A 17,240-nucleotide genomic window follows, 5' to 3' on the forward strand; every position below is an offset into this window, starting at 1 on the left:
GTTAAATCATGCTTGGAAAGAATACTTTATTATATGTTAATAAAACCTGTATAAAATAAATTTTTATCAAAAGGAATTTATCATCCATCATAAATCCCCAAGAGACATTTATGCCTCATATAATAAAGTAAACTAAAATAAACAGAATTTATTGAATGACTTTTTTGGGTACAGGCATCAGATACTTATACATCTGAATATTAAATTCACAGAGATTAAGTTTTAATGTGCATGAAAAGATTAAACAGGATTAGTATAATTTTCAATAGTTGACATATTTAAATTTCACCATCAGAGAATACTACTAGACTTCAAATTTCTAAAGTTGTATAAATAATTTGGAAAATTATTTCTTGGAATGTGGCAAAGCCAAACCATTTACTTGAAATGAAGGTGGCTTTGGGCAGAAAGGTATGAAACAGCTTGAGATTTCACTGGAAGGGCCAGGAGCTGTGTAGACAGGGCGACAGGAGCTCACAGGGAGGGACAGACAAGCTGACACATGAGAGAAGACTCAGGCTCCCTAGGAGCTATGGTCTGGCAGGTGGAAGATGGACAAAGACCAGCCAAACATGATACTCCAGAACCAAGGCAGGCAGAGAGGGCTGAGGAAGAAGAATCTGTGTTCAGTGAGGCCCCAGGCACCAGGTGAGACCCAGGAGTAATGCTCTGGTATTAAGGAATGAACTAATAAGAGCATTATAAAGCCCCAGTTCTCGAGAGACCCTGGGAGGCCTTAGAGGAATGTAAAAATGGAGTGCACAGTGGCAACTTTAATTTACACGCGTGCAAGTGGGGAACAGTGTACAGTCATTGGTAGGGGTTCAAGGAGCCAGGGGAAGGGCCAGAACTACCTTCATCAGGATTGTCTCAGAAGCTAAACCAGAGCAGTCTGCAGGTCGAGGATGCAATGGGCTTAAATGTGGGTGACACGGGTACTGCAGAACCAGGGGAAAAAGAGAGGCTGACAGGAACTCATAGAAGGATGGTTTCTAGATTACTGATCCAAGCTAAATTTAACACAGCTTTGAATTGAGTGCAAAATATTCTTTAAACTTATATCCAAATATTAATGTTAATGGCAAAGATTAATTATTTATTTCACCGATTCATATAGAATTTTTAAGACATATAAAGGCTAACATTGGGCCAAGTTTCTTATTCATTGCATTTCTCCAAACACTGCACTCTCTTTAATGATTCCATCTGCAGAAAAATAAAAGATGTAGGAGTCCTACATAATTAACAAACATAAAATTTTTTTATTCACTCAGGTTTTATCTCAGTTGCTAATTTAAATAGGAAAACAAGTCCAATTTTTCTTATCTAAGCAGTGTCTGGGGAATAAATAATATCCCTTAAAGCAGGAATGGTTAAACCTATCAGAAAAACCAAAACCTCTCAAAAATGATAAATTTTCAGAACTACCTAAATGTCAAATTATGGCAAGCAAGAAGAATTGAAAATATTGGACTACATTGCCCTTAGAACAGCTTCTTCAATTTATAACAAAAATAAGTAGGAAAGAAGAAACAAAGAACAGAAATCAATCAAATAGAAAATTGAAAAACAATTTTCAGAAAATAAACAGGGCCAAAATTGGTTCTTTGAAAAGATTAATAAAAATTATAAGCCACCAGAAATTCTGATTTAAGAGAGAGTGAACAGAAATTATTAAGAATTATCAAGAGTTAAAGAGGAAACATCATTGCAAATTCATAATCAAAAACTTTCCCACAAAGAAAACTCTGAGCCTATATGGTTTCATTAGTGAAATATAACCACATTAACTAATTCAATGCAATATCAATTGGAATTCTAAGAGGCTATTTTTATAGAACTGACAAGCTGATTCAAACTTTTATACGGAAATGTAAAGATCTTAGAATAGCCAAAAGAAACTTGAGATAATGCCAGTCTTACATAGACTCTTGAGGAAAATAAAGGAGGAGATATTTTCCAACTTACTCGATGAGGCCAGCAAAACCGACACCAAAATTAGATAAACATAATTTAAGAAAATAAAATTATAAACTAATATATCTTACGAACAGAGATGCAAAAATGCACTAACAAAAAATTATCAAAGTAAACCAAAAATGTACAACCAAGTAGGGTTTGTCTCAAAAATGCAAATTGATTAAACAGTTAAAAATCAGTGTGCCTATGTGCATGCTAAATCACTTCAGTCATGTCTGACTCTTTGTGGCCTTATGGACTGTAATCTGCCGGACTCTTCTGTCCATGGGATTATCCAGGCACGAACACTGGAGTGGGTTGCCATGCCCTCCTCCAGGGGATCTTCCCAATCCAGGGATTGAATCCAGGTCTCCTTGGCAGGTGGATTCTTTACCACTAGTGCCACCTGGGAAGCCCATTAATACATAAAGCAAAATACCATATGATCAGCTCAGTAGATGCAGTATATATACGTCCCCTCCCTCTTGACAGTTTTAAATCTCATGACTTTTCTTTCTGGTGATTACCTATGCATCGCTAAACAATAGTAATTGTTATTTCTTTCTATTTTTAATAACTATTTATGGCTGTGCTGGGTCTTCCCTGATGCACAGGCTTTTCTCTAGTTGCGGCGAGTGGGGCTACTCTAGCTGCGGTGCACAAGCTTCTTGTCGTGGTGGCTTCTCTTGTGGAGCATGGGCTCTGGGGCGTGCGGGCTTCAGCAGCTGTGGCTTCTGGGCTCTAGAGCACAGGCTCAATAGTTGTGGCTCATGGGCTTAGGTAGCTTTGTGGCACGTGGGATCTTCTCAGATCAGGGATCGAGCCTGTGTCTCCTGCACCGGCAGGTGAATTCGTTACCACTGAGCTACCAGGGAAGCCCTAATTGCTTTTTCTTGATTTATCTGTTTTAAACATGATCAACTTCCTTTCAAGACACATGAAGATGTAGCTTATATATGCCATTCTTACGTCCCATCTCATGTCCTCCTCAAAGGGTTCCTATTTTTAATTCTGTTAACATTTACCTTTGTAACTTTTATATTTTTGCACTTTTATTTTTGGAGGCATCAACAATAGACAGTGTCTTTTGGCTCCTAACTTTGTATGATGAAGACATTTAGTGATATTGAATGCTCCAGGATTCTTTCACTCAGTATACTATTTTTGAGATTCATCCATGTTACTGTGTGTATCAATACTTAGTTCATTCCTTTTTTATTGCTGAAAATGGCCCCATGGTATATATAACAATTTGTTTATCCATTCACTGTAGGTGAATATTTGAGTTATTCCCAATTTTTGGCTGTTATAAATAAAGCAGCTATGAATATTTGTACATAAGTCTTTATTTAGAGATATTTTATTTCTCTTGGGTAAATATCTAGGGGTGGCATTGTTAGGTCATATGATAACTGTATGATTAACTTTATAAGAAACTATCAGACTACTTTCCAAAGTGACTTATTACCTTACCTCCCCATCAGCAGTGTGTGTGCATCCTAGCTATTCTACGTCCTCAGCAACTCTTGGTGTTGTCAGCCTTTTCCATTTTAATTGTCTTTGACAGTGTTTAAAGTCTTTGGGCTGTATTTTAAGTTGGGTTGTCTTCTTACTATTGAAATGTAAGCATTCTTTTTATGTACCAGGTACAAGTTCTTTGATAATTTTCTTCATGTTATGGCTTCATTTTTCATTTTCCTAATGGTGTCTTTAAAAGAGCATAAGCTTCAATTCTGAAGTCTAATTTATCAATTGTTTTCTTTTACAGCTAATGTCTTCTGGTTCTTCTCTGAAAAAATGATTGTCTTTCAAAGGTCACAAAGGTTTTCATATGTTTTTATATCAGTTGCATGGTTTTAGTTCTTCCATTTAGCTCTCTGGTCATTTAAGATAATATTTGTGAGTGATGAGAGGTAAGTGATGAGGTTTTGTTTTTTTTTTTTCCTATGTGGATGTCCAGTTGTTTTAGTTTAAAAGAACTATCTTTCCCCTTTAAGTTACCTTAATGCTTTCATTGGAAGTCAATTGACCAGACAAATATTAAGTCTGTTGATGGACCCAGTTTTGTTCCATCAATCTATGTCTATCCTTATGCCAATGCTCTACTTTCTTAATCCTGACTCCCTTTTATAAAGGCTTTATGTAGAACTTCCTCTTCTATTAATATTCTACTCATATTTATTGATTTCACTGAGTCCAGATTCTCTGACTGTTAATCATGACTATATACAATTTTCAAACTTCTTGCCTAGAGTATCTTCTCCTTTGAATCAGTTCTTTAGATAACCAGTCATCCATTTATGTGGTTTTTACCAGTTTTAATTCTCAGAAGGTGGTCTTATTTTTAAATTTTGGAGGATACATCACAATAGCTCTCTATGTACATGACTTTCCCTGTCTTAGAATGTCAGTCCCCAGGGGTCCCACGTGTTTGTTTTGAGCAGTCTGGCAGTTAATTAATAATAGCCACACATCTATATACTGCTTACTATGTTGTAAGCACTCTTGTTTTAATCATCGCTTTGTTGTTGTTGTTCAGTTGCCCAGTCGTGTCCAGCTCTTTGCGACCCCATGGACTGCACCACACCAGACCTCCCTGTCCCTCACCATCTCCTGAAGTTTGCTGAAGTTCATGCCCATTGCATCAGTGATGCCATCCAGCCATCGCATCCTCTGACGCCCTCTTCTCCTTCTGCCCTCAGTCTTTCCCAGGGACTTTTCCTATGAGTCGGCTGTTCACATCAGGTGATCAAAGTACTGGAACTAAGCTAGCATCAGTCCTTCCAATGAATATTCAGGGTTGATTTCCCTTCAGATTGACTGGTTTGATCTCCTTGCTGTCCACAGGACTTTCAGGAGTCTTCTCCAGCACTACAGTTTGAAGGCATCAATTCTCTGATGCTCTGCCTTCTTTACGGTCCAGCTCTCACAACCATACGTGACCACTGGGAAGACCATAGCCTTGACTGTAGGGACTTTTGTCGGCAGAGTCATGTCTCTGCTTTTCAACATACTGTCTAGGTCTGTCATTGCTTTCTTGCTGAGAAGCAGTCATTTTCTGATTACATATCTGCAGTCACCATTCGCAGTGATTTTAGAGCCCAAGAAGAGGAAATCTGTTACTAGTTCCACCTCTTCCCCTTCTATTTGCCATGAAGTAACGGGATTGCTTTCAGTTCAGTCGCTCAGTCGTGTCCGACTCTTTGCGACCCCATGAACAGCAGCACGCCAGGCCTCCCTGTCCGTCACCAACTCCCGGAGTTCACTCAGACTCACGTCAATCGAGTCAGTGATGCCATCCAGCCATCTCATCCTCTGTCATCCCCTTTTCCTCCTGCCCCCAATCCCTCCCAACATCAGAGTCTTTTCCAATGAGTCAACTCTAGGATTTGTTAAATCCTCACAATAGTGCTTACCTTCTTTTAGGTAGAACTGTTATTATTCTTATTTTATGAATGAGAAACTGAGGCACAGAGAGGTTGAGTAGTTTCCTGAAGGTGATTTGTGAGAAACTTGTATGCCAGTAAGTAGAGGAGGTATGCTTCAGTGATGTACTGATAACTGCTTAAGAACAAGCTCTCGAAGAGAAAATGTATGTATGCATATATATTCATAAGTTTGTTATAAATTTTACTGATACAAATGATGTGTGGTACACAATTTACAAAATAATAATAAAATATATAATATACTATAAATCCCATGTGGCTAATTCTCAAAAATTCTTTCCTTGATTTTTGAGAACTCTTGTATCTATGGCCAACCTATAGTTGCAATTCAACCTTGATTTGACAAAATCAGATGAGGAATAAATACTTTATTACTATCTGGTTCAGAAAGGAAGTCCCTCACATCACTGACAAATGAATATAGTTCTTTATATGAATGTGAGTTGATATTTTGTTTATATTAATAAGAAAAAAGTGAAACAACAAAAATCTATGTCAGAACTTTAATCATTAGCTAGTGATGTGAGTGACTTCGTTGCTAATTGATACTACTTTTTGAATATTGGAAAACTATTTTCTTAATTGTTCATGTTATTCATAATGTCACAGCTATAGACACGACACACTTTTAATATGGAATATACTACATTATTAAAATTTTATCCTTCTATGTCTTAAGTCTGGACAGTTGAAAAAATAACAAATCAAGCCCTGATTTGTAGCATTTGTTGATTTCCATGATATGAAAGCTCCCACCCTGGCTGATTTCAAACCACTAAGGTCACATCATTGAAAACAGTTGGAAAGAGATGTGCAGAGAGAAGGCACATTGTTCTGTACTGGCTGGATAGGCTGACAGTTAATAACCTCAAGACTATAGGTAATAGTAACCTAATTAGGAAGTGATGAGTTTTTGTGTGTATTACCTTTGTGGCTAATATAATCTATTTAGCTGCAAGTTTATATAATTATTAACAGTGGCCTTGTTTAACAGCTGATTTGCAAGATTGCTGAGACTTAACAATCCGTTCTTGCTGACTCTAGCATGCTGCTGCATGCTTCGATCTCAGGCAAAGACAAACCACTAATCTCTTAGCCTTTCTTTTATGTGGCGTCAAGGTATTGCTAAAATATGGTTCCATACCAGTACAAGTATGGCAACACTCTGCATGCAAAGTATGATATTGTATGTCTTTATTTTTCCGAATCACATCTATTCTTATTAGCTGTACCACTCATCAAGGTTGTGAGAAGTCTAGTCTGACAGAGCACTGCTCAACCAGGGATGGTACAGGTACCCTGAGGCTTGCACAGTTCAGGGCATGGTAGTAGACCTGCTGGTCTGTTGACACTGCTGTCACTTCCATTTGTCCAGCCCAGGCCCACATGGAGGGCAGGGCCATCAGGTGAGATCACAGCCCCAGGCGTGGTACCCTTGTGCCGAGTGCATCTCTGGGGATGAGGACTTGAGCACAACCACCCTCATCTCAGGTTCCACTGCCTCCAGCCCACTATTTTTAAAAGAGCCTTCCTTTGCCTTTTCATTCTCACAGGTGAACATCCACTGAGGTTGGGCCAGTTCCTCTTCAGCTCAGAAAGCAGTAGCCTCCCCCTCTGCCCTCAGACAGTTCAGCCTAATCACTCTGATGCACTTCTACCATCAACACTGGAAAATTCTCTCAGGGTTATTTTCAGGGAAAGGAGGGAGAAGGCTTTCATGTTTTCCTGAGACTACTGTGGGGAAAAAATGCTACTAACATAGAAAGTTATTACTGAGAAAATCCCTGCAGCAACCTGGGCAAAAATGAAGTAAGGCTTTAAAAAAGTCAAGTCTGAATCATGAACATTTTTTAAAATGCGGCACTTGGAATAAGTACTCAAATATAGTTTTGTGCTTTCAGGAATTCGGACTGATTAGTGTTGATGAGAGTTTTTTGTTTAACCTCATAAAGCTACCTTTTTTCATGACTCTATTAATTCTCATCTCCCCACACAACATATTGGGAAATCTTCCTCATTTTATCTGACATCAGAAAGACATGGTTTTGCCCTCTCGGCATGCTGGAGAAACCAATCAATTCCTTCTCCCAGACAGGGTGATGAAAGTCCTCTGCAGTGCTTTCTATTGCCATGGCAACAGAAAATGGGATTTCCCAACGGAACTAGATTGATATATACACAGAGAAAAGCAGTTTTTTGAAAGCTCAATCCCTTTTTTGTTGCTATGTGTACAATAAACTGAGTACCAAGGAAAGGACACCAAACCTTTTTCTGTAGGTGTGGAAGAAGGCCTCAATTGTATTGAGACCTTCAGCGAAAGGGAGTCAATTCTGAAAGTTTTGACATTGTGACATTGCTATTGAAGCAATAATAATCTACAAATTTTGTAGTGTGCCAGTTTTCTTAGAAAAGCGGAGATTTGGATTTATGGACCCTCAAATGGAAGATGGACATAAAATATAAGTAAACGGCATCAGTACTTCTAGTCACAGAAAGAATTGCAACCCTGTGATATGGTGAAGAAGGTGCTGGGAAGCCTAGAGTCAACCAGATGTTTTGTGTTGTGATGGTGCTTTCCACTTCTGTAATTTCTTCATGGAATAACACAACAGTCGGCTGATTCTGATGAAATCTTGTCAAAAGGAATTCAGGAGGCAGGATAATTTTCATCATGGCCCCTTAATAGGATAAGGAGACTGACCCTCTTTAATCTGTTGGTTGATCCAAAGGCATTACTTAGGGTAGCTTCTTAGTCTTAGGGCATCTCTGTAAAAGAAGCAAAGAGCAGTTTTTAAGTAGGCAATAGGGGGCCGATTTGGAATCTGTATCTATATCTATAAATCTATCTATCTGTCTATGTCATTTAAGTGCTTCTGAACTAAAATTCCAAACATGTTTGGAATTAGATGAAAGCAAATCTGGCTCAAAATGACTTCTCATGAAATTCTTGAATTCCTAAATGCAGAGATGTGAGAATAAGTGAATAGATACCTGATGGTAAGCTTCAAACCTGCTTATTAAAATATTGCTTCTGTAACTGCACCATTACCGACACCTTACGTGTATTACACTCTTGCAAATCTTTTGATTAAGGTTTGCTGGTTTCCCCACCCCACTCTCTTAGGAGGATTAAAAAGTGCTGTTGAAATTGTATGACAAATTCAAAACAAAATAAACGCCACTTGGCTCTGCTCTAAAAGATACGTGGATGCTGTCATTCTGTTACTAAGGTGGAAGAAGTGAAGTTTCTGGGAAGCTAGTGGAGTAATGGAAAATGAATAGAGTTGTTGTCTATTCACCCTATTCTTGCCGTGGTTGTGGATAAATAGGACCACTATGAGTCACTGCAGTGTTGCTTGCAAGCCAGAGAATCAGGTCAGAGACTTGGCTTATAAAAGGAGAAGTGGCTAATTTTCTTAATGTATTCAAATGGTAAACAGGAACTTGTATAAATGGGCTATCGTGGGCTGGGAAGCGGTGGTTTAAAGAACAGTGTTAAAAAAACTTCTGGCAAAAAAAAAATCCAATGTGGACATTTTAATAAATGTGATAAATTTATGTGCTTTAAGATGAATGAAAAGAATAATAAAAACCAGAGTAAAAACATTTCAAGTCCAAAATGGGATGTTTTTGGGTCACACACACTGCTAGTTGGATAACACACACTGATAGATTATTTTGAGGGCCTCTCTATAAAGATTTGTTGAAAGTTGTTTTTTTCATTTCCCCCTTCATTCAAGGAATGAGAAAAGTCAGGAAATCACAAAATTATAGTTAGAACACCTGCCTGAAATAGCAATTTTTTTTACTGTTGGTTTTTTAGAACCCCTTAAATCTACCAAGTCTCTCAAGCATTTTAACTAGAAGCTGTAATCACAGTGAAAGTGAGTTTCATTTGTGTCTCTTGAAAGTGCCTGAGCATGTAGGGGAAATATGCTCATTCCTCTTTATTTTCCAGTCCCCGGGGTAGAACCTGTGCCAGTAGCAGCGCAGAGAGGCAACACGGCAGCCATGACTGTTGGCTCATCCACTTCCTCTTCAGCAAGCACCTTGTTAATTTACTCCACCATGATGCTGGAACTGTGTAGAGTTTTGGAAATGGCCCCTGCTCTCCTGAAAAAGACAGCTTAGTCAAATCCTCTTCTTCATAGCCCAGGGGACTTCAGGGGTGGTGTAACCTGGAGAGTCTGTTTGTTGGAGACTAAGTGGAATTAAGGCCATCTTTTCCCAGGACCAGGCTCGCAGGCTTCAAACTCCAATGCTGCCAACTGCCTAAGCAAAAAACTGTCAGGTTTGACATGTTCAAGCTTTTCCTTGGCCTCAAACATCCTAAACCTTTCTCTCTCTCTTTCCTTTAAACATCTCTTGACTCATCCTCTCCATTCCATCTGCCCCTGTCTTACCTCACTCTCAAGCTAGTGTCTGTAACTGGCCTCTCTGCCTCCTCTCCTAATAGACCTTACCCATCTGTTCTTTCCACTCTTCCTTAGTGCTACTAGGGTTACCTTCTTAAACTATGAAGCTATTGATGTTGTTTCCTGCTAATAATTGTCAGTGATGCTCTCTGACAATAAAAGGGCTTTCAAGGCTGCCCTGGCCAGCCCATTATCTGTTTACTTGTCCATCCTTCCTTTTAAGATGGGCTTCTTGAAAGAAAGGCAGTGTATCTTCTGTTTATGTTATCTATGGCACCACCTGACATTTCATAGTTTTTTAAATAAGGATTTCTTGAATGAATGGATGAATGATAAAGTGTTCTACAATCTTAAAATGTTTTAAAGCCTCTAAGAGTCACCTATGCAGCTGACACCACCCTTATGTCAGAAAACGAAGAACTAAAGAGCCTCTTGATGAAAGTGAAAGAGGAGAGTGAAAAAGTTGGCTTAAAACTCAACATTCAGAAGACTAAGATCATGGCATCTGGTCCCATCACTTCATGGCAAATAGATGGGGAGCCAGTGGAAACAGTGACAGACTATTTTTGTGGGGCTCCAGAATCACTGCAGATAGTGACTGCAGCCATGAAATTAAAAGACGCTTGCTTCTTGGAAGAAAAGTTATGACCAACCTAGACAGCATATTAAAAAGCAGAGATATTACTTTGCCAACAAAGGTCCGTCTAGTCAAAGCTATGGTTTTTCCAGTAGTCATGGATGTGAGAGTTGGACCATAAAGAAAGCTGAGCACTGAAGAATTGATGCTTTTGAACTGTGGTATTGGAGAAGACTCTTGAGAGTCCTTTGGAAGGCAAGGAGATCCAACCAGTCTATTCTAAAGGAAATCAGTCCTGAATATTCATTGGAAGGACTGATGCTGAAGCTGAAACACCAATACTTGGCCACCTGATGTGAAGAGCTGACTCATTTGAAAAGACCCTGATGCTGGGAAAGATTGAAGGCGGAAGGAGAAGGGGAATGACAGAGGATGAGATTGTTGGATGGCATCACCGACTCAATGGACATGAGTTTGAGTAAGTTCCAGGAGTTGGTGATGGACAGGGAGGCCTGGCCTGCTGCAGTCCATGGGCTCACAAAGAATCGGACATGACTGAGCAGCTGAACTGACTGAAGAGTCACCTACTGTGAAAAGGCTACCCTTTAACATTTTATTTTTATGTTAGTCCTTATAACTATCCCTGGGGATGTTTTCCAGCAAGCACTAAGATGGCCAACTCAGACTTGGGGCATCCAGGTGTTTCTCATCTCTGCCCATCCTCTTCTCTCTGCCCCTCCATCAGGTCCTACGTTCACTCCCACCACAACTAAAGCAGTGAAGTCACCTGCAGCTTGTTTGTCTTCCTGGGAACCCCACCCTCCCCCCACGCAGACCAGGCCCAGCTCAGGCCCATGAGCTCCCTGACAGAGTTCACAAGAGGGGCGCAGTTCGTGATGAAGGCCCCCACTGCAGGGTGCTAGCTGCTGGACCAGGTGGGAAAGGAGAGCAGTGCTCTGAGGGGTGTTTCAGGGAAAAGGCTTGAGGAAGAGGCAGCCACAGTCTCCCAAGATGAATGCCAGATACCTTGTTCCTGCTAGGGGGAACAACAGGCCCCCAGGATGTGCCCTGAGATGGTGCATTAGGATTGCTGCAGCCCAAGATGGGATCGGACCCATCTTTCAGGGTCCTTCCTCCTGAAAGGTGATAGACTTTCAGCCTACCTGTGTGTGTTTCACTCCCAGGTTCTGAACTCAGGCAGCATCAGCCATGCACAGCCTTTGGGTCAGAGCCTGGTCCCCAACACCTGGCCAGGCCCCCGGGGGGAGTGCCCTGCACTGTGACTCGGCGTCAGGGTTGGGGGAGGGGAGGGCAGGTGAGGCTGATTGAGATTTGCCTGATGGGCGGTGTGATCCAGACTCCTTTCTGGTTGGAGTGTCCTCGCTGGCATTAGGAGCACCCAGGTTTTTCTCATCCCCAACACCTCTGCCTCTGCAGTTCTCCCAAGTTCCCATGAGACCATGAGATGGGGCTGGGTGCTTCTGGGAAGGGTGGTGGTTGCAGAAGTGTCTTGGCTTGATTCTTCTGAGATGCCCCTGATGGTCAGCGCTCCCAGCTCATCCTCTTCCTGTCCCTCCATCTGGACCCGCACTCACTCCCCACACCACAGCCGAAGCCACAAAGCTCATCCTCAGAGCAGCTCCAACTCTACCCTTTTGGCCTAACAAGAAAAAACCAAAACCAAAACTTGTCAAGCATCCAGCCTCGTCGGGAGAGGGCAAATGGAGCATTGGAAGGCAGCTCAGGAGGCATTTGGGGGACCAAGACCTGTGAATAGGGGTGTTGGAAGTTCCTGAGAAGACCAGCTGCACCTGAGCACCAGGGTCCAAGGGCCTGGGAGGGCCAACGGTGAGGAAGGGGAGCCAGCATTCGGGGTCCTGTGCAAAAGTTGGTGCTAGGTGTGCAGGGAGACCCGCCAGATGAGCACAGTGGGGTGAGAGACTCCAGAACAGGCTATGAGGCTGGGTGGCTGCAGAAGTGGGGGTGGGGTGTGCTACACATGGAGCAAAGACTCAGAAAGTAGATGGTTTCTGAAAGGAGCACCACGTGTATGTTGGTTGTATCTTTCCCTTGCCAGTTTCACAAATAATGATGGTAATAAAACTTATATTGCGTGTTTACTCTATGCTCAAGGCTCTATATTCATTGTGTCATCAGTTTTCATATATTATCTCCATTTTATAGATGAGGAACACAAGGACAAAAGAGATCCAGTAGTATGTCCAAGGAACTAGAGGTAGTGAGGGGCAGCCAATGTGCAAATCAACGGGTCAGTTTCAGAGCATATATTCTTATAAAAGTCAAGCTGAAAGGTGAACAGGGAAAAACATCTAGTTGTGTTAGTTGTGTAGACAGATGTTGAAACTGAAAAGAAAAATAATTCTACTTTTGCTTATTGTGTAAACAGTCATCTGCTTGTTTTTTTATAGGTCTCTCTCTCTTTTTAAAATTACCAACACATATTTTTAGAAAGGCACAACCTCTTTGCACAACAAATTTGAAACATTAGACTGATTTCTCATCCAGGCATAATAATGATTACATTTCTCCTTCTTGACTACTACAGAGTCCTTGAAATTCCAGTTGGCATTTGACAAAGTTTTATTTTGATTGGACTACAGATGTAAGAAAAATTCTATACAAACCACAGGCAGGGTAATTGGCGGTTCTGTTGGTGTCACGGTAATTTATGTAAAATAGAGATTTTCATTTAAAATACATAATCTATGGCAGCAGATACAGAAACAGCACTTGACTCTGATACCCCCCTCCATGCTTTGAAATCCTAATAAGGATGGTATCCAGAGCTTCTGCAAGCAGATTTAATTAATTCTGTGAAGTGCATTTTCTCCTGGCAACAGCATTTTTTTTTTCAATTTAAAGTCAAAAGAACTTGAAAGCTGAGTAATATTTTCAAAACCAGTAAGTAAATATCATAACATAAGGCAATTATAGAATATAGGAGGTTTTCTAATCATAGAATTATACCAGTTGTCTGATTTTCAAGTTAACCAAGTGGGTAAAATCTGATGAAATAACAGCTAAACTGTGCTAATCCTCTCTTCACCATAGTTAAACATTTTTATTAGACCAATCAGCTAAATAATTTCTTTTGGTCTTGGGATTATCTTGTTAGATTAAAATTAGAAATGTGGATAAAAGAGAATCAATTTTTTTTATTAGCTTTGTTCAACAGAATGATGTGAAAGAGGGCTTTTTCTTTTTCAGCCTTGCCTTACATCCAGATAAAACTCTCGTTGCGACTGGCCAAGTTGGGAAGGAACCATATATATGTATATGGGATTCCTATAATGTCCAAACTGTGTCTATTCTTAAAGATGTCCACACACATGGAGTTGCCTGCCTGACTTTCGACTCGGATGGACAGGTATGTGTCTTTTTCCATTTTGTTTTTCCTTAATGACCTTGCACAAGTCACCTAGAATTATAATGAACATAGCCTGTAGGCTCTGAAAGTCTATCAAGCCTCCCTACCTTCCCTTGTCAGCCTCCTAGAATCCTTACCTGCTTGGTCCTTTTCTATGCTCATGCCACTGACACCCACCTCTGGGTAGGACCCAGTTTTGGTTCCCCCAGTCTCACCATTTGGTTAAACATGCCTCCAGAAAGTGAACTCACGTTGATTAGGTTCATAGTGACTCAATGATTGTATTTTGTCTTCCATTGTTAACTTCCTGTTTGGAACGAGGGTTGGACCAAACCTTTTCCACAGACCTCCAGCCCTGAGCATCTCCTTGGTTTCCCTTGTTTCAGAAAACAGCATCACCTCCTAATATTCACTGACGAGATTCTCCTTGACTCTTTAGCTTTGAGGTGACTTCTAACTCCGTTTCCCTACCCACTGCCTCTGGTTCAAGCAGTCACTGGTCATGCGTATTCATTAGTTTCTTTACAGTGACTCTGACATTCGTTCTCTTCTTCCCATTCTCCCTGCCACCAGTAATCGCTTAACGAGCCTCCTCCACACAGTCAATTTCTTGCTAATGCATTTCACCAACTGCAAAAGTGTCAGAATATTATTTAAAAACAAGAAAAGTTTGGAGCACCCCCTGACTGAAGTCCATACCTCGTGGCTGGGCATTCTCTGCTAATCAGCTTTTCTGTCCTTGTCTTCACTCTTGCCCGGCAGTCAAGTTGGACACGTCAGTGAGATTCCTCTATGAGACCAGACTTGGGCACCTCCAGACCCTTTCTCATGCTGCCCTCTCCACCTTCAGTGCCTGCTCACACTCCTTGCCCTTTATAGTGATTCATACTTCCAGGACCCTTCATAGGTCTTCATGAAGCCCTCCCAGTCTCCCCTTCCAACAAAGTGACTCTTTCCTTGGACTTCAGCAACACTTGATAGAAAAGATTTGTTCATGTATTAATAGATAACAATTATATCTCAATTTTAAAAATATGTCACAGAGAAGGGACTGGAAATACAGAGACCTCATTCCTGGCTCTCCCTACATTCACCTCCTCACTAAAGCTGTGCCTTTTCTTCTAGCCTTCTCCATGTTCCTAAGACACCCTTCCTCTGTCCCTTCCACCCTTTGTATTTATGCCAGTTAATTCCTTCCATCTTTTTTTTTTGGTAAATTTCAGAGAGACTTCTCTTAAGTTCATATTGGGTTTCCCAGGTGGCACGGTGGTAAAGAAACCGCCTGCAATGCAGGAGACACAAGAGACATGGGTTTGATCCGTGGGTCAGGAAGATCCCCTGGAAAAGGAAAGGGCAACCCACTCCAGTATTCTTGCCTGGAAAATTCCATGGACAGAGGAGCCTGGTGGGCTACCGTCTGTGGGGTTGCAAAGAGTTAGACACGATTGAGCACTCATAATGTAGAAAGACCTGTGAAACTACTCATAGAAAATTGACCAAACTGAGAGTTTGCAGGCAGTTCAGTAGATTATAGGACTTGACCTGGTTTGGGTCGTTTTTTTAAACTTTATATTTCTTGCTATTTTGAGAGAGTAGTGATCATTTCGTTCAGTTCAGTACACATGTAGACCCCTTGGTGTATGTTTTTGATTTAACTACTCTCTAATCTCATAATTGAATCAAGATAATGCATAAGATCCATTATATCCAGGTCTTAAGAGAAATAGCTAGATAGTGACACTTCTTCAGATTTGCAGTTACTGACTTCCTGATTAGGCTGAATGTGTCAGAATGCGTGTGCAAGTGGAGATGAATGCTTAGATGTGAACTCACATGCGCATTCTCTAATCTGATTTTGTTTTTCTAACAAACACTCTATATCAAAATTTGTTCTGAAGCACACAGGGAAAATGTAATGCAGCCGAGGGAGATCCAGCTGTAACCTATAGTTTTTTGTTCATGTTATTTTGTGTTAGAATCCTTGTTATTTTTTGGGGTTCCATTTTGAAGGTGCAGGTGCGGGTGGACTGTATGGTACTTTCATAACTGTCAGTTGAGAAAAATGCCCTCCTCTTTGTTTGCTGTGATGGATTTCATGGCTTGTTGATGCCTATGACTTCAGATCTACTTTTTTCCCTGGACAGAGTTCACTAAAATTGAGTGATGTTTAGAAAGTGACAAATGGCCTGTCACCTCACGAGCAACAAAAGGCAATAGAAATGCTTTTCGAGTAGCAATAGGGCCTGTCACTGCAAATGAACAGAATAGATTTCTTTTGGCTTTTTTTCAATCTTTTTCACATTTCTTATTTGGGTTTTACGTTAGGGCCCATGTTTATGTTAACTAATTTTCTATTTAAGTAAAGAGAAAAGAAAAAATAAGCTGAATGGAATCCACCCACTCCAAATTTTCATGTATAGATAAAAATATAACCATGTACTAGAGTAATTTCTGTTGCTGGAACTCTCAATTGAAAATTACAGCAAAGACCTGCTTTCATTAAGAATCCATTTTAGACCCTCCAGCTGTATACTTTTTTCATCCTAAATATTCCTAATGGAAGTCACCTTTAGTGAAGATACCTGAATAATTTCTCCATAACAACACATGTATACATTTAGCCATATATGGCTGTCTATCATTGCTTGAATATTCATATATACGCATACTCAGTGAAATATGTAAGCTCACCTACTCTTATATTTGGTAGTGATGTCTTAAAAACCCTTTGATTTACATTATTTCACAGTCCCTACATACAACACTATTTTGTAGACAGAAAAAAATACTTTGCACTCATTTTACATTTGAAAAAACAGAAATTTAAGGAGTTTAGTTAACTTTCTAATGTCTGTGTCTAGCTAATCACAAAGTCAAAAGAGAAGCCAAATCTGCTTACTGCCAGCCCAGACCTCTCTCTGTTACATAGTTTTTTCCTTTCAAGTGCTATTCTACTAGAAGCTCCAGTTTTGGTGTCCTTAATACATGTTTCGACGCTATTGATTTTGTATATACACAGGTTTTGGATTTCTTTTCCCTTCCAGGACAAGTTTCTGATCTGAATCCAAAGAATTTAGTTTTGGAGATGAAGTATCAGGTTACTTTTACTAAACTTATGTAGCCTTCTCTAGTCACTTCAAATGTCTGTGAGATGATGAAACTTAAGAATGAAGTTACTATTAATGGGATTTATTCTCCATGTGTTTGTCAAACCCATTCATTTTAACTGTTTGGTGAGGCTTTTCAACTTAAGAATCCTAGACTCTCTTAAAACCATATTAGACTCTTAAAGCCAATTAAAACAATTTAAGCCCTTCCTTCTAGTTCTGTTCCTATGATTTCCACTGATGAATCAGAGACTTCATGAGATTTTGCATGTTTGTTATTATGTTAAATTAGTTGCAGGTTTTAGGTCACTGAAATTTTATTATATGCTAATAGAAAAGTATCTA

The 17,240-nt window shown here is 40.1% G+C and overlaps 1 protein-coding gene across 1 annotated transcript in view; it reads left to right on the forward strand.

Annotated features, from left to right (window-relative positions):
* The window catches only part of EML6 (EMAP like 6), a 288,561-nt gene that overhangs the window by 97,317 nt on the left and 174,004 nt on the right, over positions 1-17,240 (forward strand). The window contains exon 2 of the mRNA XM_052648401.1: positions 13,629-13,788. Coding sequence (XP_052504361.1) covers positions 13,629-13,788 — 160 coding nt within the window. The remainder of the gene's footprint in view (positions 1-13,628; positions 13,789-17,240) is intronic.

This window comes from Budorcas taxicolor, chromosome 11 (genome assembly GCF_023091745.1).
Source record: "Budorcas taxicolor isolate Tak-1 chromosome 11, Takin1.1, whole genome shotgun sequence".
NCBI lineage: Eukaryota > Metazoa > Chordata > Mammalia > Artiodactyla > Bovidae > Budorcas > Budorcas taxicolor.